Source organism: Eschrichtius robustus, chromosome 7 (genome assembly GCF_028021215.1).
Source record: "Eschrichtius robustus isolate mEscRob2 chromosome 7, mEscRob2.pri, whole genome shotgun sequence".
NCBI classification, from domain to species: Eukaryota; Metazoa; Chordata; class Mammalia; order Artiodactyla; family Eschrichtiidae; genus Eschrichtius; species Eschrichtius robustus.
The window spans coordinates 87,249,284-87,271,484 of NC_090830.1; the positions used below are offsets into that span (position 1 = coordinate 87,249,284).

Sequence of the window (22,201 nt, forward strand, 5' to 3'; positions counted from 1 at the left end):
TCGTTCTGTTTTAAACTTTTCTCTGTTGAAAAAGATGTCTTTCTAATTACTTTCTGAATCCTACCCCATCAAATTATGGTGCCTATTAAATTGCACTTACCTCATGTTATTAATATATTTCCTAAGGCCACTTTTTTGCTAAACATTTTATTGAGATATAGTCATATGAGGTCAGTAGTATTGTCCTTTACCACTTTCCAATTACTGTATTTTCTTCTGAAAATTTATCTTTCTTTTTCTGTACTAATGGCTTTTAGTAATAACAACTTCATGATTTTTTTTTTAACATGAGCTTTTCTTCCTTCAACCAAATTTCATTTTAAAAGCTTTCTTGTTCAGATTGTAAAACCTCCTGCATGACACATTCTTTCCAGACTTTCTGATGTATAATTTCTTCCTGCTATCTTCATAGCCAGTTGTTAGTCATAGATAGAAATACTACCTTTGTCAGCCATTATCTTCTTAGGACTTTAAGTTATTAGAAAGAATCTAGGTTACTTTTGGCATCATATTTCGTTCTTTATCAAATCAGAAGAAATGGGTATGATGAGTGTTAGACATAGGCATCTCCATAGCCCATACCTTTCAGTTAGCTATGTTAGATTCTCTTTCCCTCATCACAGGGTAGAAGTCCTGAAAATTCTGTCTCCTACTCATAGTAAAAAACCTACTAAAATCTGCCGTTTACTTTGGGAGCTAGAAAGCCCCTTCAGAAGGCGTTTATTTATTCTCTATTCCTAAACTCATAATTAGGGTCAAATCTGGTGTGTAGATAGTTTTGATCAGCATATTGGTTAAAATTTTTTTTGGAAAGCCTTTAGGTTTGCCTCATCCTTCCCAATGATATTACACATTCAGAAGGATTTATTTCCTTTCTTAGTCTTGTTTGTCCTGTTCCTTCATTGGCTCTGGAAACTGGCTTTAAATTAACTCCATCTTGTAATTTTATTGGCTTTCCATTTTATTTTCTATGTTATTTCTTTTTCTCTGCCCTTAGTCTTTTCTAAGAAATGACCACTAATGTTATTTCGCATTCTCTTCTTAGTAACATTTTAAAGTATCAAAACATGATTGATGGGTACTGCAGGTAGTAGTATAAGCAGGACCCTTCCTTCCTTCAGAGTCTTGGAGGAGACATTTTTCTGAGAGTTTAAGCCCCGCTCTGTCCCAATTCTAACAAGAGTGTTTTGTAGTCATGGAAAATATTTGTTTCCGGTGCCTATTTGTCAGTTATGCTGATGGTTGAGTTCATGTTTCAATGAAAGTGCTTTATTTGGAGCCTGTGTGTATTACCAACAATCTTTAGTAAATACAAAAGCAGCACATCATTTTCTGCATTATAATTTCCCACAGCATTTAACCCCATCTCCTGACCTGTTTTCCTGGTTAGTTTGCTTCTTATTACTCTGAGTGCACTGTGTGGATGATATACTAATTATATATCAGATTCTTATTACAGAATTTCTTTTTTGGGGAGTGAATGGAATTTTACCTGCGTGAATTAAGAATAGATATGAATTCAGATTTAAAAGTAGATATAGATTATCCCTCAGCTATATAGAATTGCTTAACCTAAAGTAACATTTTAATGCCATGTAGAAATACTTAAGGAACTTAACTGAGTCTGTGAGTATAATGTGAATGTCAACTAAAAGCATTTTTAAGCCTTCTTAGGATTATTTTTCAATTTAGTTTTCTTTTGCTGTCTTATTTTCTCCTCCTTACTTTTGTGGCATAATGGTCACCATGCCTTTATTTACCTAACAGTCCGGTTTTCTTTATTGAACTTTAAAAAAATATGTATATCTTAATTTATCCCAATAAGATGATGAGAAATTGTTAGAAATAATTTCAAATGTAAGTCTTCTTTAAAAAATTTTTCTTTAAAAAAATTTTTTTTGAACTATAAAACCTATTGTTTTTTTCCCCAAATTGATTTCTCTAATGGAAATTTTCTAATGAACAAAATTTCAATGTCTTTTAGAACCTTATTTAAATTGTTACTCATATACAAGTAATGTGTTCACAGTGAGTTCAGTGAATGAGAATTGAACATATACACTTTGTATCAACCTTTTTTTGGAGTGGGGAAGTTTGTTTTTATCTGGTATACTGTAATTAAACACTTTCCATGTATCAAATTCAGGTTTAGGTTAAGTTAAAACAATCATTTAAATAGTGAGTTTTTTTTTTTTTTTTAATTGGGGAGGATTAGGTTGATTTCTAAAGCTTTCTTATCACAAGGGATTCTGAACATGCAGGATTTGAACTTTCTCATGTAATAATTCTCAGACTAGAGAAACCTTTCCTGTTGCTGCCTTGGGTTAGTGTTTAGTTGTATTTTTAGTAACAGTCTTAACTCAGAGGCTATGTAAGCACTGAATGAAGATGGAGTCACAGGGTAAACTGGGCTTGCTTCCCACAGGGAGGGCTGGGAGTTGAGCAGGAAGGAAGGCCTGTTTGTCAGTGCCTCGTATGCAGCTATGTCTGAGTAGGCAGCAAGCGACACAATGTCTCCCTTGTACAAAGTAACTCTCTTAGTGAGTGCTCAGATAAGTGAGGAAAAAGTGTTTGGGTAAGTGAAGGAGAAGCTTGGGGTGTTTCAAAGAAATTCTTTTCATGTTTTTGTGGCATTTGGATTTCAGGGAGTGTACTGTTTGTTGCTGCAAAGTACTGGCTTTGTTTTCAGTGGCATTTTAGAATTTTTGAACAAGCTCTACTATCGGCAGATTGGAGCGTTTTACTTTCTAAAACTGTGAGCTTAATTTAAAAAATATGATTTGTTTATGATGAAGAGTTAATTTGTGCTTCTTGAAATCAGTAAAAATTAATTGTGGCATTCATTTTTAGGAATGAGTTCTCTACCAGACTTAAAAATCTTCTACTTTTTCTTGTCATTTTCATTCTGAAGTCAGAACCAACTACTGATAATGATGAAAACCGCTTAAAACTGACTACTGGTGTTTAAAATGTATAATGTTGATTTCAAGGATAATTTGCTTGTTTTAAAACAGTAGGACTGTTGTTACTTAAGTGACTGTGATAATGAAAGTTCTATAATTTACTTCAGTTTGAATAATATAAAGTTCGGTTTTCACTGAAAGAACTAGTCATTTTTCTTCTGGAAATCTTGATTTTGTGGTTAGCTAACATAAATGGCTGGTATTTTTAGAATATTACTTTTATATTTTCAGCAGCATTTAATTATTGAGCTATAAGTAGTTAGCTTTTATAGAGTGTGTATACATGTTTCTAGTGTTTCACTTTTGAATTTGTCTAGTGGAGTGTGACAATATGAACCGCTTTGACCGATCAGACAGAAATGTTCGGCAGTCTCAAGAAGGATTTTGGAAAAGGCCACCCCAGAGGTGGAGTGGACAGGAACATTACCACCTTAGCCATCCTGACCACTATCATCACTATGGAAAAAGTGACTTGAGCAGGTGAGTCTAATGTCAATTATATTTTCTATCTTACTAGTTTTGAATCCTATTTCCCCCCACCCCTCAAAACTGTTTTTCGTCTTTGTTTTTAGAGGCACCAAAAAACATTTCAAGTTATATGTGGTACTAATTGGAATAATATGTCTAATTCTTTTCTTTTGGCTCAAATCTTTTTTCATTAGCTTTGTCATGAATATAAACATTTATGTCTGCTGTTTGAACTTTAAATTTTTGTGTGATTTTCTAGTTCTTATTTGGGAATGATCGGAGATGTTGACTTTGTTGAAGTTTATTATGTTTAAGATATTAATGTGTAAAATTAGTGCCAAGTGATTTGTGTTCTTTTGCTTATATAATAAATTGAAATTTTAAAATTCCTCAAGTACTATACTAGAATACTTTTTATTTTTGAAGTGTAGCATAGTCTTTAATTTGGTCAGACCTTATGTATAGTGTGGCTGTGTAGTCATTCAAACCTGGGGTCAAACCCTGGCCTGGTACAACTTAGGTTTGTGAGCTTAGGTAATTTTTTAACCCCTCTCTACTTCAGTTTACCATCTGTAAAACATACTTAATAATACCTTTCTCTCAGTGTTCAAGGATCAGGGATAAAAGTGCCTGGAACAGTGTCTGACTTACTATAGACACCCGATGGCAGTTATTAATTTTTTTCATTTTTACTCTGTCATCTCATTCTCCTAGGGACTTGAGGTCCTTTTGGAGCACATTTACAATACAAATAATAAAATTGGGATAAAGACATAATGGAAGGGGGGAAACTTAAGGCACTGTATAGTTCTTGAAGTAAGAAAAAAAAATTAAGATTCCTTGCAGCAAAAGCAAAGAACAAAACTTGAACAAAACTTGAAGATTTATAATATACATAAGATAAAGGGTATGTTTCTCAATTAATTTGCTTTTATGAGATAGAAACCTGAAAGCAGTTGCTTTGCATGAGTTCTTATAAGGAGAATACCTTGTGATATAGTGGACAGGTCTCAGACAGCTTCCCAAAGTAGAAATAATGATAAATTCCTTAAGTCTGTTTTTTCTTTATGTTCTTCAATCCATGCTACAAAAAACTCTAAGTGAGAAAAGGCAGTTGTACAGTGGATCATGAAACAGTGAGGTCCAACTAAAGATCCTTCTGTTGGTAAAATTTGATGCCAGGATAAAATTTAGAAGATCTAGAAGAATGTATGGAGTACATACCCTTCCAGGCATTATTTTGGCTGTTCTGTTTCTCATATCTGGGCTTTTGATAAGGAATGGACATCAGAGAGTTGGTATTATCAGGCAGGAATCTGATATAAAGATAGTCTTCATTGCTAATAATGAAGGTGATGCTTCCTTCATCTTTGATGGTTGGTTTATAAGAAGGTAAATTTAAGGCCAACTTATGAAAATTTAAAAGCCTACCTAAAATATGAACCTTTGCTTATAAGATTTCTTCAACCATTTGACAAGTATTTTTTGAGAACCTGTATGTTGAGCCCTGTGCTAAATTCTCAAGCTGGAATGAATTTGGAGATGGTGTGAGAGGTGAAAGCTGTAGATTGGTACTGGCTTCTTGGAGCATTGTTTTGAGGAGGTTAAAAAGAATTATGCAGTGTGTGAGGTCAGTTGGAATCATTGCAATTATCAGGTAGGTAGAAGACTCTTGTGCCTTTTCCATCCCATACAAATACGAGTAGTAAATACTTCCTGCTGCCAGGGTGTTTAGTGTATGGAAGAGACAGGTATGTAGATAGTTATAATGCAGTATTAGTACAGTGTAATGATGAGAGGTGCCTCAAAGTGTTGTATACAGGACTCCAGGAGCATACAGGTTTTTGTCTAGGATAGTGATGCATAAAGAAAGTTACTGTTGAACTGATAGCTATGACTGTAGCAATTGCAGAGGATCAGTTTCTGTAGAAGGATGAGTATTCAGATGGAAAAAATAGCATGTGCAAAACCATGTATGAAACAGTGTGACATTTTCAGAGAACTGCTCTTAGGTTCATAGCTGAATTGGTAGGTCACTTGGACGAATGAATAAATGTGATCTCTAACTGTAGATAGCAAAACTTTCTATGCATTTTAAGATAAAGGGTGGCAAATTTCAGCTTTGTGAGACTATTAATGAGAATATGCAAAATGGAATGAATTATCTGGAGATAGCAGTCTCTGTCCCTGGCAGTGATCAAGCTGAGACTGATTATTTATCTGTCAGAAAAGTTAAGCAACATTTTTCAAAAACTGTATTCCTGGATGTCAATAGGTGTAGAAAAGGGAGACTCTGATCAGATGAGTATAGGAAGAACAAGTTAAACGAAGTTAATTTTTTTTTTAAATAGTAGACTCTGCAGTGCCTTTAATATATAATTATAGTACTGTGATGATGCAAAAGGTGGTAAAGGAAAATATGTAGCCATTTTCCAAAACATGAGGACAAATCCCTTCTACACAGTGTATTTTGAGGGACTAGTGGTTTGTGGATCATCCACACTTGTGAGTCTCGATGAGGAGAGAGAAATGCACAGAACTCTTGGTGGTTGCTAATCTGACTCAGCGCGGAACTTCCCAACAAGTGAACTGACACATACTGGTTTGTTATGACTAGTTATAGGTTAACCAGTTTATGGATCCCCTCAGGCTTTTGGGTAGCTGTGCGAGGTTTGGGACTTCTGTATTTCTCAGAGCCAGTTATGGGGATGGGTGGTACAGAGAGAAATCTCATCCAAGATAAGCCTTACTCCAGCAAACCTTAAAACTATTATTTTCTTTCTATACCTTGATTTTAAAAGATTTGGATGTACTAACCCCAGGGCCTTTTAATATTACATGTGTAAAAGTTGCTCTTCCCATTCTATGACTTCTTGAATGTTGCTGGTTCCCTTTCCTGTCTGTCCTTCAGTTCCCATCGTTGTCATAATTAATTACAGGATTATGTCTTAATCTGTAACTCAGGGGACTGGTGGTTCAGAACCACTGATCTACTTTCTCTGTATTTTTGTCAGTACTGTTTCTCTTTTCACCTGGCCTATCCTTTTATTCCTCTTTTCTCCCCAGACCTCCCTTTTTCCCTACACCCTCCATTAACCATATGGAATTCTCTCACATCTTAACAAACCCATATCCTTGACTTCTTCACCTACATTCTCCTGATTGTAACTTTTTCCGAAATGTACTAATTCCTCAGTAGCATTCTTATGTGAAGGATTCTTATTTTCCAGGCACTCTAGTACTGTACTGTTTAGGGGTGAGGTCTTTGTCTTCCCTCCTCATTGTTACTTCTAAATGAAGTGTTCTTAAGCCTCTTTCATTTGACACTTAGGGCATTTGGCTTTATCAACTCCTCCTTAATGGTCCCAATACCTAGCTCACAAAAATCTTGGCCCTTGGCTCACTTTCCCTCTTCATTGTAAGCTTTGCTGCAACTCTGAGTGTAGCCTCCAATGTTCATGTGCATGATTCATTTAACCTTCTGACTCCCTAGTTCCTTAGGAGTCTCTTATATATAAGATCTGTCATCTGAGAATAGAGATAGTTTTACCTTTTTCTTTTCAATCTGGATACTTTCCCTTTTTTTTCCCCACCTGCATAATTGGCTAGAATCTCCAGTACAAGTTAAGGAGTGATGAGAGCAGACATCTTTGTCTTCTTTCTGATAGTAGGAGCAAAGCATTTGGTCTTTCACTGTTAAGTATGACGTTAACTGTGGGTTTTCATAGATACTCTTTATCAGGTTGAGGAAGTTCCCTTCTATTCCTATATTGTTGAGTGTTTTTTTTAACCACGAACGGGTATTAGATTTTGTCAAATGCTATTGCTGTGTCTACTGAGATAATAATTTTTCCTTTCATTCTGTTACTGTGGTGTATGACTTTGATTTTCAGATGTTGAATCAACCCTGCATTTCTCGAATAAATCCCTCTTGGTCATGGTATCCTTTTAGATGTTGCTAGATTCAAATTGCTAGTATTTTGTTGAAGATTTTTCTGTATACATTCATAACAAATACTGGTCTGTAGTTTTCTTGAGATGTCTTTGTGGTTTTGATATTATCACATAAATTGAACTGGGAAGTGTTTCATTTCTATTTTTGAGAGAGTTTGTGAAGGAGTTTTGTTAATTCTTCATTGAATGTTTTATAGAATTCACCATTGAGGTTATTTGGGTCTGGGCTTTTCTTTGCAGTGAGTTTTTTGATTACTAATTTAATCTCATATATTCTGTGGATGTCTGTTTGGTTTTCTTAGTTTGTAGTGTTGCTCAAGTCTTCTGTTTCCTTGCTGACCTTCTTCCTAGTTGTTTTATCCATTAATGAGAAGGAGGTATTAAAGTCTCCAACTTAAGTATATCTTGTAGGGAAGGTTTGATAGCAACAGATTCACTCAGTTTGTGTTTATCTGGGAATGTTTTAGTTTCTCTTTAATTTTAAAGGATAGTTTTGCTGGATATAGGATTCCTGGTTGATAGGCTTTCTTTCTTTTTTTTTTTTTATTTAATAAATTTATTTATTTATTTTTGGCTGTGTTGGGTCTTCGTTTCTGTGTGAGGGCTTTCTCTAGTTGTGGCGAGCTGGGGCCACTCTTCATCGCGGTGCGCGGGCCTGTCACTATCGCGGCCTCTCTTGTTGCGGAGCACAGGCTCCAGACGCGCAGGCTCAGTAGTTGTGGCTCACGGGCCCAGTTGCTCCGCAGCATGTGGGATCTTCCCAGACCAGGGCTCGAACCCGTGTCCCCTGCATTGGCAGGCAGATTCTCAACCACTGCACCACCAGAGAAGCCCCGATAGGCTTTCTTTTAGCGTTTTTGATCCCTATGCTTTCTGATGAAAAATCAGCTTTTAATCTTATTGAGCATGTCTTCTACATAATATATCACTTTTTTCTTGCTGTCTCAGGATTCACTTTTTCTTTGGTTTTTGACAGTTTAACTATGATGTGTCTCTCTTTTGGTTTATCATATTTTGGAGTTTGTTGAGCTAATGATTAGAAAGCGATTTCCTTAAATGCCTTGCACCAGTAAGTTTCCCAGCCTTTTGCCAAGGGGCTCCCTGTGTGTGTGTGTTCAGGGGTGCCTTCAGCAACCTGATAAGCAGATTGCAGCGCTTTCTTAGCCTTCATTTCCTGCTTGCTCAGAGGCTCAAGGTCAGCAAAAGGTGAGGGATTAAGACCTTCTCAGGTATTTCCTTGGTTTTCACACGTGTGTGGCCTTCTCTATGCCCAGGAATATGTTGGAGCTTTCCAAAGCCTCCTGTGTACATCTCATTCCTCAGGTTTTCCTTTTAAGTTTTTTGGTCACCTTCTTGTTTGTCCCAAGTGGTATTGCCATCTTAGGCAGCTGAGATTTTAAACAATTGCCACTGATTTTTTTTTTTTTTTTTTTAAACAAATGTACTAGAGATAAGGCTATTCCCACTGAGGGAGCTCTGAATGAGGCCAAATAAAACAACTGCTGAGAATGGGCCTTTTCTAGGGAGGTGCCATTTAGGTCAAATAGTAACAATTCTCTAGAAATGGTGCCTTTTGGGGAGTTCCAATCCCATTTTACCTCCCATCCCACCCGCTAGAGATTGCTGAATTTCACAGCTATTGTACTTGTAAAGCTTTTGTTTTTCAAGCCACCACAGAGCTAGGAAGAGAGGCAGGGAAATAGAATAAATTAAAATGTCACAGAGTTTGGTCTTCTCATGAGATTCAGCTGGTTTTTTTCAGTAAGTGCTCTTCAGTTGTTGCAAGCGATTCCAGAGCTCTGAAAAAGTTGATTTTGACAAATTTGCCAGTGTTCTCAGAGCTTTTATGGAGGAGAGGATTTTTGAGATCTTTTATTCTGCCATTCTGTAAGTACTTCCTTCTTTTCCTTTAGTCATGGATTTTTTTTTAATTGCCTTTATTATTTAGAGCAGTTTTAGGTTTACAGAAATTTTGAGCAGAAAGTACAGGGAGTTTTCATATATTCCCTCACCTCTTATGCACAGTTTCTCTATTATTAACATCTTACATTAGTGTGGAATATTTGTTAGAATTAATGAGTCAATGTTGATACATTATTATTAACTAAAATTCATAGTTTATATTAGGTTTCATTTTAAATGCCTTGAAGCAATAAGTTGCATGTACATTCTATGGACTTTGACAAATGCATAATGATGTATATCTACCATTACTGTATCATACAGAATAATTCTACTGCCCTTGAAATCCCACATCCTCCATCTGTTCATCCCTTTCTTCTCCTCCCTACCCCTACCCCCTGGCAACATTCCTGACAAACACTGATCTTTTTACTGTCTCCATAGCTTTGCCTTTTAAACAGAATGCCATATAGTTGGAAACAGAATGTAGCCTTTTCAGATTGGCTGTTTTTAGCAATACGTGTTTAAGGTTCCTCTGTGTCTTTCCATGGCTTTATATCACTAAAGAACAGTGAGTTCTTTTTACTCCTAAATAAAAGTCCATTGTATGGATGAACTACAGTTTGTTTATCCGTTCACCTACTGAAGGACTTCTTGATTACTTCCAGATTTGGCAATTATGAATAAAGCTGCTCTAAACATTTATGTGGGTAAGTTTTCAACTCATTTTGGTAAATACCAAGAAACACGATTGCAGGGTCATATAGTAAGGGTATGTTTAGTTTGGTAAGAAACTGCCATGGCTGTACATTTTGCATTTCCTCCAGCAATGAGTGAGAGCTCCTGTTGATACACATCCTTGTCAGCATTTGGTGTTGTGTTGTGGATTTTAACTGTTCTAATAGGTGTGTAGTGACATCTCATTGTTGTTTTAATTTGCAATTTTCTAATGATATGATGTTGAGCATTTTTTCATATACTTATTTGCCATCTGTGTATCTTCTTAGTGACATGTCTGTTGAGATCTTTTGCTCATTTTTAAATTGGGTTATCTGTTTTCTTGTTGATTTTAAGAGTTCTTTATATATTTTAGATACCAGTCCTTTATCAGATACATATTTTACAAATATTTTCTCCAGCCTGTGGTTTGCCTTTTCATTCTCCTAATGATATTTTTCACAGAGCAGACATTTTTAATTTTATGCAGTACAGCTAGTCAGTCTTTTCTTTCATGTATTGTACTTTTTGTGTCATATCTAAAAACTTATTGCCAAGGTCACCTGGATTTTCTTCGTTGTTATTTTGTAGTTTTACGTTTTACATTTAGGTCTTTGATCCATGTTTAGTTAATTTTTGTGAAAGGTGTGAATGTCTAATTGTTCCAGTACTATTTATTTTATTTTATTTTTTAATTTATTTATTGATTGATTGATTTCTTTTTGGCTCTGTTGGGTCTTCGTCTCTGTGCGAGGGCTTTCTCTAGTTGCGGCAAGCGGGGGGCCACTCTTCATTGCGGTGCGCGGGCCTCTCACTGTCGCGGCCTCTCGTTGCGGAGCACAGGCTCCAGACGCGCAGGCTCAGTAGTTGTGGCTCACAGGCTTAGTTGCTCCGCAGCATGTGGGATCCTCCCAGACCAGGGCTCGAACCCGTGTCCCCTGCATCGGCAGGCAGACTCTCAACCACTGCGCCACCAGGGAAGCCCTCCAGTACTATTTATTGAAAAGACTGTCCTCTCTCCTTTGAATTGCCATTGCTCCTTTACCATACATATATATGGGTGTATTTTGGACCCTCTATTCTGTTCCACTGATCTGTTTTTTTGTACCACAGTCTTGATTACTGTCACTTGATAGAGTAAATCTGTAAGTCAGATAGTGTCAGTATTCTGACTTTCTTCTTCTTCAGTATTGTATTGGTTATTCTGGGTCTTTTGCCTTTTCATATAAACTTTAGAATCACTTTGTTGCTACCCACAAAATAACTTGCTGGGATTTTAATTGAGATTATGTTGAATCTAGCATTAAAAAAATGTGACCAAGAAGTTAAAAATACATATGTTTAACTTTTAATATACAGTTTTTATTAACGGTGAGAAAAGAAACAAAGGTTTTGTGAAGTCAACCTGTGACTCAGATTAGGAAATAAATAAGGAAGAAAAATCTCAATCTCTCTCTGTCTCTGTCTCTGTTTCTCTCTCACACACACACACACACACACACACACACAATCTCCATTCACCAGTCTAACCTATGAATCACAAATCTTAAGATTTGCACAAAAATCACACATCTTAGTAATCAAGAAGCTCTGATAGTAGTGGTGAAGAATATAAATATATGGATAGAGCCATATAATTTGGGGAGATTACTTTAAAACTGCAATAAGTGATTATGTAGCAATGTGATTATTAGGTGTGTGGGTTGCATATCGGGTGCTGCTACTGTATATGGATTAAGTTTGAATTGGTTTTAAAAAAGCTTATTTCTTAAAAATTCCTTTTTGTAGTTATTCTGATTGTGTTGTTTTTCTTGTTGATTTTATTGGCTGTACTTATAGAACAATGTTAAATAATATTGATGATAGTGAGCATTTCATTCTTATGCTTCTGTAACCACTGAAATAATTTTTGCCTTCATCCATACATGTATTGGTTCAATTCTTCATATCCACTAGCCGTCTTGGCCTGTGTTTGGCCACATAGGTTCTTCCTTTGCAAACACACTGCCAACCTTCCAGTGTTTTGCCCAAAGCAGCTTGGAGTCTTTTGTTGCTTTCATGGTCTAATTTCCCTACTAGAAGTCCATGATTGTTAAAATTTGTACAAAAGTACAAATTTATGACTGTTAACCTAACATGAGGTATTTTTCCAGTAATTCCTCTTTTTTTTTTAACATCTTTATTGGAGTATAATTGCTTTACAGTGGTGTGTTTGTTTCTGCTTTATAACAGAGTGAATCAGCTATACATATACATATATCCCCATATCCCCTCCCTCTTGTGTCTCCCTCCCACCCTCCCTATCCCACCCCTCTAGGTGGTCACAAAGCACTGAGCTGATCTCCCTGTGCTATGCGGCTGCTTCCCACTAGCTATCTGTTTTATATTTTGTAGAATATATAAGTCCATGCCACTCTCTCACTTCGTCCCAGCTTACCCTTCCCCCTCCCCGTGTCCTCAAGTCCATTCTCTATGGCTGCATCTTTATTCCTGTCTTGCCCCCAGGTTCTTCAGAACCTGTTTTTTTTTTTTTTTTTAAAGATTCCATATATATGAGTTAGCATACGGTATTTGTTTTTCTCTTTCTGACTTACTTCACTCTGTATGACAGACTCTAGGTCCATCCACCTCACTACGAATAACTCAAATTTCGTTTCTTTTTATGGCTGAGTAATATTCCATTGTATATATGTGCCACATCTTCTTTATCCATTCATCTGTCGATGGACACTTAGGTTACTTCCCTGTCCTGGCTATTGTAAATAGTGCTGCAATGAACATTGTGATACATGACTCTTTTTGAATTACGGTTTTCTCAGGGTATATGCCCAGTAGTGGGATTGCTGGGTCATATGGTAGTTCTATTTTTAGTCTTTTAAGGAACCTCCATCCAGTAATTCCTCTTTTGTCTCACGTTTTTACCTCTCATTCTGTTTCCAAGGTTCAGGTTTTCCTATGTGAACTGCATCATCTTCTCAGAATGTGAAATTTCAAGATCTTCATTATCTTTCATTATCTTATTTTTTTTCTTCTCCTGTTTTAACAGTGTCCTTTTATTTTCTGAAAATAACCTCCATTATGTATTTGCTTTCTGTTTCATTTTTGTCTTCTTCTGCCTCTGAGCCTTCTCAATTATATTCATTTTTTCCAGCAACCTTCAAATGGCCCTCATTGAGGTGTTATGTTATTTCCAGCTTATTGTCACATGGTTTAGCAACAAATATACACATAGATATAAAGCATTTTGTCAACATTTATCAATTGGGGAATCTAGGCGAAGGGTATATGGCATTATGGTATTCTTTTGACATTTATGTTAGAAAAAATTTTCAATATAGAGAAGTTAGAAATTATTGATAATAATAATACGTAGTAATTGTTTTTTTTTAACAATTATTATAAGTCAAGCACCATTCCAAGCATTCTAACATATATTATTAACTCATTTAATCCTTATACCAACCTAATGAGATATAAATACTGTTATCCCCATTTTACAGCTCAGGAAAATGAAGCATAGATAAAGTGACTTGCCCGGTGTGTTATATAGCTAGTGAGTGACAGAGCTGAGATTTGAACTCAGATAATCTGTGCATTAATTGAATAATATAAAAATGAATAAGTCCCTGTTTTCAAGTTATCATCAAGTTAGAGGTGATATTTATGCAGATTTCTTTCACTTATGCTGTGAAAGAAGTTAAGCGTCATAAAACAATTTTATCTAGTTAAGGGGCATCAGGACTAGGAGAAGATGTAAGTTTAGTTTTGGGTCTCACGGTGGAAGTATTTGAAATGCAGCCTAAGGCATATGAACTTTATTTGGTAGGCACTGGACAACACTGAGAACTAAAGAAACTATGGCCCAAAGATATTAAGTATTTTTAAGAGCTAGTTACTGTCAGCCAAGATATAAACTTCAGTCCTAGGCCAGAGCTGTCTCTTTTATACTATTGTGGCTTTTCTAGATGCCAGTTCTTTGTCCCCATATTCAGTTAGTGATCAAGACCTGTTGACACTTCCTTTGAAATGTTTTTAGTTCGTTAGTCCCTTGCATGTGGTTCATATTTATGTCTAAACCTAATATAAGCCATTATTCTATTCCTGATTCTCATGCTGTAGACTCCAGACCAGTTTTCTTCAGTCTCTTCCCTCTCTGCTTTTTCTCTTACTCATCTGGTAAAATAAAAAGTAATTTTAATTTTATTATTATCTGGAACTTTTTTAACATGACTGCTTCCAGATTATAATTTTAAAGTAGTGCTTTTTCATGTCACAGCTAAAGAATTTTAGAATCTCAGAGACGGAAGCTTAAAAAGAAAAAGCAACCTAGTGGTTAAAATTCATACTTGTTACTCATTCAATAAAAACAACAAAAATAAACAAACAAAAAGTTGTTTCTGACAGAAAAAAGAAGACACAGTCTGTGTCTTCATGGAGTTTATCATTTGGCATGGATTGCAAGTGAATGCAATGTATTGTGGCAAGTACTGTGATGGGGTCCAGCAGAAGGCTCTATAAGGACACCTGTGGAAGTACCAAGTGCTGTTTTAGGGGATTAAGGAAGCTTTCCCTGAGGAAGAGCTAACTAATTTAAATTGAAGAGGAGTTTTCATTCTCCAGATCAAGTGTGCAGTGGAGCACAGAATGGGTAGATTGGCCAAGAGTACAGAGAGGTTGAGGACATGGGTTTGGAGATGAGGGCGATTGTCGTGTGCTTTGGCAGTCTCAGGTAACTGGCTATGGATTAAGAAGTCAGTCTGAGGGAGGCAGGTATACTGAGGGATGAAGTTGAAGAATAAATTGTATTCAGGCTGTCTGTAGTCTCATACGCCATGTATAAGAGTCTCCTTGTCCCTGAAAAACATACACTTTTGTGCCATTTATTTTCATTTTCTTTTTCTAGAAAACTTTACCTTTCATTTCAGTCCAACTCAAACCTCGCACTTTATAGTTCATCCCAGCTTCTTTCCTACCCAAGAAAATTTCCCAAAGTATGTCAGCTTTTTCTCCAAAAACATAACTCTTGTCTCTACTATTCATTTGCCAGGTGATTCTATCTTTTTGTCTTACTATTTAAAAAATTTTTCATCAATGTGTGTATAGCTTCTCTATTCAGTTATGGATGGTAAATTCCTACTAATAATCGATCAGTATTTGAAATTTAATAATTCAACTGTATTTTGAATCTGTAAAAATAAAACAATTAACTGTGAACAAATTCTTATCTATGGATCAGCAATTTAAAGGTTCTTAAAAATCTCTTTGGTTAAAAGAAAAATCAGGCCTGAAATCAAGTATGAGAAGTAGCTTCAGAGAAAAATAATCTTATGAAAACCAATCTCATATTGAATATTTGAGAATTTAGAGATTTGGGAATATTTGTTAAAAGCTAGAAAATTTAATAGAAACTGTATTTCTACTTTTGAAATTTAATGCATCCATGAATTTAACTTTAATCCTAATATGTTAATGTAGCCGTTATATTGGGGAGAATACTTATTCAATGTATTACTTTAAATATTGAGATTTCACACATATAACAAGTTACTGTCTTAAAAACCACCTGGAATTATGTGTAATGTGAATGCAGTAATTTTTAAATTGCTATAGCTATGACTTCCGGTTAAAACATTGTGTTTTTCACGTCCGTGAAACACATTATCTGTAGTTGTGTTGGTTTTTTTTTTCCCTCTTATTCAGCATGTATGTTATTGCATGAAACTAAAGGGAAGCTTAAATTTTTTGAGTAGTTTTTTTTAAGGTAGTTTAAGATTAGGAAATATGTGGTATGTATAAGACTTTTGTAAAACCTTGTTTAATCTTTATTGGAAAAGATGGTTTATCAACAATGTAAAAACAGAAGAATAACAGTGTATCTGTCTTAACTGTCTGCTGGCACTTTGAAGACATAGGAGTCCAGGGGTGTGTCCAAACTGGGAATTAATGAGGGTAGCATAGTTATGCAGCTAAAAAAGATGTGAAGTTTAAGAGGGTAATTAAAATTAGAAGCTAAAGATCAGACTATCAGTGCAGAAAAGTAAAATAAGTATAATTTTTTCCAGGCAAGGCCTTTCCTCAGAGGTTTTTGCTTCTACTCTAGTTCCTAAGGAATAAGATTTACTTAACCAATGTGTAAAACACACAAAAGGAGGGAGTGCAGATGATAATTGTGTTAATGACAACTAGGATTGATTGAACTTTTCAGTGGAAACAAATTCAGTATCTGAAGTGAGTAAAAGTCAAAGGCTTTGTGATAATGATAAATGATTTATAATAATCACTGTAATAATTTTATAACGTTTATTTCTTTCTGAAATTATATTGTATATCTTTTCCCTCCAACTTCTTCCCCTGCCCTTCCAGAGGCTCTCCCTATAGAGAATCTCCTTTGGGTCATTTTGAAAGCTATGGAGGGATCCCCTTTTTCCAGGCTCAGAAGATGTTTGTAGATGTACCAGAAAATACAGTGATACTGGATGAGATGACCCTCCGGCACATGGTTCAGGATTGCACCGCTGTAAAAACTCAGTTACTCAAACTGAAACGGCTGCTGCATCAGGTTAGTATGTAGTGAACATTTTCAGCTCTGATATTTTGAATTGTAAAATGGATTGACTTTAATTATTTTTAAAGTAAAGTTGAATTTCTAATGTCTACTTAGATTTGTGGAGAAATAATGGTTTAAATAGTACATAATAGGAACTTCTCTGAGAGGAAAAAAAATGTGTGATTTTGCATGGTGGTCTCAATACAGTCCCCAGCATTTATGAGCTATGTGATATTTGGTAAACTCTCTGCTTGTTTCCTCGTTTTTATAGTACCTGCACTGTAAGGTTGTTGAGAGAGTTAGAGTTAGTAGTTGTAAATTGAGTGATTTAATACCTGAAACATAGTAGGTGTTCAGTCCTCAGTGGCTGCTACTATAATTTCAGCTAAGTGAGAAATAAGGAATAGCAATTTACATAATCATATAATTTCACTTTTATTTGAAACCTTCAAGTTTAGTCATCCCCAGTCTTCTCATTTTTTTCGGAGAAAATCTAGATGATGTGGTTGTGCAAAGACACATGGTGAGCTGATGGTAGAACCTGGCTTCTGATTCAATAGCACTTTCTTTGTTTGACCAGAGCACATACAGGCAAAGTCCAATGCAAAGCAGAAAGCTAAGGAATAAAATACTAATTTTAAATCGGGAATATATTTTGTTTAGTTTTAAATCTATATTTGTATTTTGTAGACTGGGCAAGTTTAACTTAAAATTATGGTTGAGAAAGAACAGTCTGGATTTTCTGCTCAGTTTACATTCTGAGTTACCTTCCTCAGGATTGTATATCCTAACTTCTTATGATCAGGGACCAAGTCTTAGAATTTCCGGTGGCCATCAAAGCCATCTGGCGGCCATCAAGATAGATACTCAGTAAAGGTTATTTGAAGTGAACTGTGGCTCCTCTGTTAGTAACTACAATTAGTGTGAATATCCTGTTAGTCATGTAAATTGTTTTATATTACTTGATTATGGATTCTCTGAACTATTCTCCATTCTTTTTTTTTAAAAAATTATTTATTTATTTACATTTTTGGCTGTGTTGGGTGTTTGTTGCTGCATGCAGGCTTTCTTTAGTTGCAGTGAGCAGGGGTTACTCTTCGTTGCGGTGCGCGGGCCTCTCATTGCGGTGGCTTCTCTTGTTGCGGAGCATGGATGATAGGCGTGCGGGCTTCAGTAGTTGTGGCTTACAGGCTCTAGAGCACAGGCTCAGTAGTTGTGATGTATGGGCTTAGTTGCTCCGCAGTATGTGGGATCCTCCTGGATCAGGGATCAAACCGTGTCCCCCTGCACCAACAGGCGGATTTTTAACCACTGTGCCACCAGGGAAGTCCCTGTTCTTCTCCATTCAAAAAGGTAGATATTTGACTACCTTTTGAAAAGACACTTTTCTGTGCTAAGGCCGGGAGCAAGAAAGTGGAGGATCCTTTTCGGATTTGAGGTTCTTGGACTCCTCTCGAGGCAGAAAGAGATTCAGTGATTGAAACACCCAGACATAAAGCTTACAACTTAGTTTAACTGTAACTAGGATATAGATTCTCTTCATAGTATTTCTCTTCTTGCTGGTCCTGGGAGAAGATTTTCTGTCAGGAGCTTCAGAGACAAAGGAAAGAGAAGGTAGAAAAGGTGGTAAATAGCTAAAATATGTTAAATATCTACTTGGAGTTAGTCATTGTACTAGCTTTACCACATAGCCTCTTTTGCGTCTGGGTGTATTGCCCTGAAACATGAAACATGATTGAATATCATCTAATTAAGACTAGGCCACCTCTAATAATGAGTGAAGTAGCATAATTCAGGAGAGAATAGGTGAATTGGTAACCAACCATAGGTACCATAAAAATAGAAAACTGTTTTTTGAGACACTTTATGAAAAACTGTGAATATCTTAATGGCTCTTTCCTGTCATTATGGCCTCTGAAATTTTAGATAGTACACATTGATCAGATTGACTTTATCCATTGTTTATGCAGTGAAAACAAAATTATGAGAAGAAAATTGTCTTTTTAGGACAACTTTAAAGTTCCCCAAAATGCTAATAGAAGTTAAAAGCTGAGTTAGTCCAATATTTTGTATAATTGCCTCTTTTTTTTTTGGCTGCGTTGGGTCTTTGTTGCTGTGCACGGGCTTCCTCTAGTTGCGGCAAGCGGGGGCTACTCCTCGTGGCGGTGTGCGGGCTTCTCATTGCGGTGGCTTCTCTTTGTTGCGGGGCACAGGCTCTAGGCGCGGGGGCTCAGTAGTTGTGGCTTGCGGGCTCCATAGCGCAGGCTCAGCAGCTGTGGCACATGGGCTTAGTTGCTCCGTGGCATGTGGGATCTTCCTGGGCCAGGACTTTAACCCGTGTCCCCTGCATTGGCAGGCGGATTCCCAACCACTGCGCCACCAGGAAAGTCCAGTTGCCTCTTAATGTTACTAAATTTTAAAAACTTCACTGTAATACATATACATGGCTTAAAAAAATCACGTAGTATCGAGAGGCTTAATGAAAAAACAGTATTTCTGTCCCTCTCCCCACTTCAGTCAGCCTTTTCTAATCTGAACAGGTTCCTATCTGAAGCTTCTTTAGAACTATCATACAGGGACTTCTTTTGTCATATTTTGGGATTTTGACCGTTATTTCCTGGATAACATATCTTCTTTTTTCTTAGTTTACTCCCTTATTTAGCTGGAGTATAGCCTTAATTTACTTCCTAAGAGAGGGCAAATGGGTGGTAAATTTTTTTAAATTAATGTGTCACTGAAAATCTCTTTTTATCTACTCTCACATTTAATTGATACAAATAGTTTGGCAGGGATGGAGTAGTTTGGCTGGGATAGAAGTGAGTTTTTCCTTAGAAATTTGAAGGCATTGCTTTTCTAAGATCCAGTTTAGCCACTGAGAAAAACCTACTACATTCTAATCCATTTTACATTTTGTTTTGTCTGTTTTTAATCTCTCTGGGAGATTTTTAGTCTTTTATTTATGGCATTCTGCAGTTTCACAGTGATATCCTGGGATTTTTTTGTTTGTTTGTTTTCCACTTAATGTATGGGTAATTAGTGAGCTTTTTGAAGATTCATGTAGTGTGAAATTTTCTTAAGTCATTTCTATGATTATTTTCTTTACCCTGTTTTCTCTGTTTCTTTCTGGAATTCTTAGTAGTCAAAACTAGAACTTATGAATTTTCAGTCTTTTTTCTTTCATATTTTCCTTTTCTTTGAGTTTGATTATGTTTCTGGTATATTTCCTCAACTTCATATTCCAGCTCCCTGTTTCTGTTGAATTATTTATATTGGCAATTGTATTTCCAGTTTCCAAGAACTCTTTATTGTATACCTTTCCTTATTCATATCATTCAGTTCTTATTTTGTCAGTAAACTATATTAAGTAGCTTGTTTCTGTTCTTTTTTGTTAAGATTTCTCAGGTTCCCTACATTATTATCTCTTTCTAAACAGTCATTTTGTTCTTCGTGTTTATTTTAGTTTCTCTTTCTTTTGGAATATTTCTTCAAATATCTAATGATTCTTTGTTGTTTATTAATATTTAAGAGTGAGGGGGGAAAAGTTGGTTCAGGACTCTTTATACATGGGCTGGGCTTGTCAACTGGCTGGCTTCATTTTATAGTGACGGATGGATGTCAGTGGACCCTCAGTACTTCCTAAGTGGAGGATTTTTCTTTCTGAGGTTTTGTTACAGTTTCTCCAGAGAAGAAACCTCTGATTTTTTTTTTTTTTTGCTTGGAGTAGAGGTAGAAGACTGGGAATCTATTTTTGCCTTATGCAGACTTCCAGTTAATTCCCATATTTTTAACCCTAATGAGTCATATACTTATCTTTTCCTGTATCTAGTATTTTGACCCTCTTTGGAGTTTTGCAGGGCAGATTGGTTCTCTTTTTGTTCGTATTCCTTGTCTACACACACTGTAGTTGTGTCTTCCTCCAGTCCTGCTAAATCACTAGTTAGAGTTTCTGTCTGCTATGTCCCCTCTTCAGTTGTCTTTATCATTATGGTTTATATGTTATTTAAATTTCTTTACTCTCATTTTAGTATCGGTTTAAAAGAAAGATAAAAGTATCTCTAATCAAAAGCCCTCTACTTCTTATCAATTAAAATACAGAGAAAAGTACTTAAGTAGTACTTTAGTTGTGTGAATGCTTACTTATGAAACTTTAATGTGTCACAGCTCAAATTTTATTTAATCCTTGCATGTTGTTGTTGTGTGCTGGATTTGCCAGTAGAGAGGTGACGTTTTGTATTCATTTGCAAACACAAGAATTGTAAACAAACACTGGCGGCCAGTATTTGCTTGGGGCTTCTCATATGAGATTGCTATTATAGGGAGGAGTCACCCAAGAATTGTAAATAAACACTGGCGGCCAGTATTTGCTTGGGGCTTCTCATATGAGATTGCTATTATAGGGAGGAGTCACCCTTATTTCAATAAAACATGAAGCTTTTCAAGATTTGACTGAATACTAGCTCAGAAAGAAGAATGTCCACTTAGAAAGAGGTAGTTGCATAATCTCTTTTGTTCTCTTACTTTGATGTTCTCTAAGTGGCTTACCCTAAGGCAGTGTTCCTTAAACTCCAACAGAATTCTTTTCCGTGATTATTTTTAGCAAAGTTTAGTTAGGCTATTCCCTTATAAGGTTGAATTAAATTTATATAAGAATACTAAAGAAAAATGAATGAAAATAAAAATAGCATAAAAATGATTTCTGCAACCCGATTCTTATTGGAAACAACAGAATTTTATAGAGCTTCTGAGAACTTTACGTATAAATACATAAAATTTCTATTACCTAGTACTCATTAAATGTATGTTAGATTGATTTTAATCAAACAATTTTGCATGTACCTTACCTGCCTTAGTTGCTTGTTATCCATCAATACAGTGGACTCTCATTACTGTCTTTGTCTTCTTGACGTCCAGGACCTGATCAAGAGACCCTACTTGACAGGACGAATGAGAAGCCACCTTTGCATTTTGTAGACTTCCCTTTAGTATCTATTACCAGTTTGAAGGAATTGCTTTTGTGTTAGTCTGGGTTCTCAAGAGAAAAAAGAACCAATAGTGTGTGTATGTGTGTGTATTTATCTATCTACATGCACACACACATGTAATATATGAAGAGGTTTATTATAAGGATTTGGCCCACATAATTATAGAGGCTGAGAAATCCCAAGATCTGTAGTCGTTAGGCTGGAAACCCAGGAGACTGATGATAAAGTTCTAGTCTGATTCTGAAAGCCTAAGAACCAGGAGAGTCAATGGTGTAAGTTCAGAGTCCAAAAGCCAGTGTCCCAGCTCAAAGACAGTCAGATGGAGAGAATGTGAATTCTCCCTTACTCCACCTTTTCTTCTATTCAGTCCCTCAGCAGATTGGATAAGGCCCACCCACATTCGGGAGGCATTCTGTAAGTCCACATTGATGGTAGTTTTGGCAGAAGCATTGCAAGTGTGGGAAGCGAATCATATCCAGAGTAAGGACAATAAGGACAAAACACTGCTTCTTCCCTAATGGAAGTGATCCAGTGTAATCAGCCTGCTACCAGATAGCTGGCCGATCATCCAGGGGATGGTGCCATATCAGGGGCTCAATGTTGATCTCTGCTGCTGGCAGGTAAGGCGCTAAGCAGTGACTGTAGCCAGGTGGGCCATGTTGCTGAGT

At 36.2% G+C, this 22,201-nt stretch overlaps 1 protein-coding gene across 4 annotated transcripts in view; it reads left to right on the plus strand.

Moving 5' to 3' along the window:
* Positions 1 to 22,201, plus strand: part of CCSER2 (coiled-coil serine rich protein 2) — a 150,125-nt gene that overhangs the window by 73,667 nt on the left and 54,257 nt on the right. For 2 of the 4 annotated variants that reach the window (XM_068548000.1, XM_068548001.1), the window contains exons 5-6: positions 3,281 to 3,443; positions 16,368 to 16,563. In XM_068548000.1, the coding sequence (XP_068404101.1) occupies positions 3,281 to 3,443; positions 16,368 to 16,563 (359 nt within the window). Of the gene's footprint in view, positions 1 to 2,383; positions 2,576 to 2,677; positions 2,756 to 3,280; positions 3,444 to 16,367; positions 16,564 to 22,201 lie in introns of those variants that run through there. The other 2 variants (XM_068548002.1, XM_068548003.1) reach the window with 2 other exon arrangements.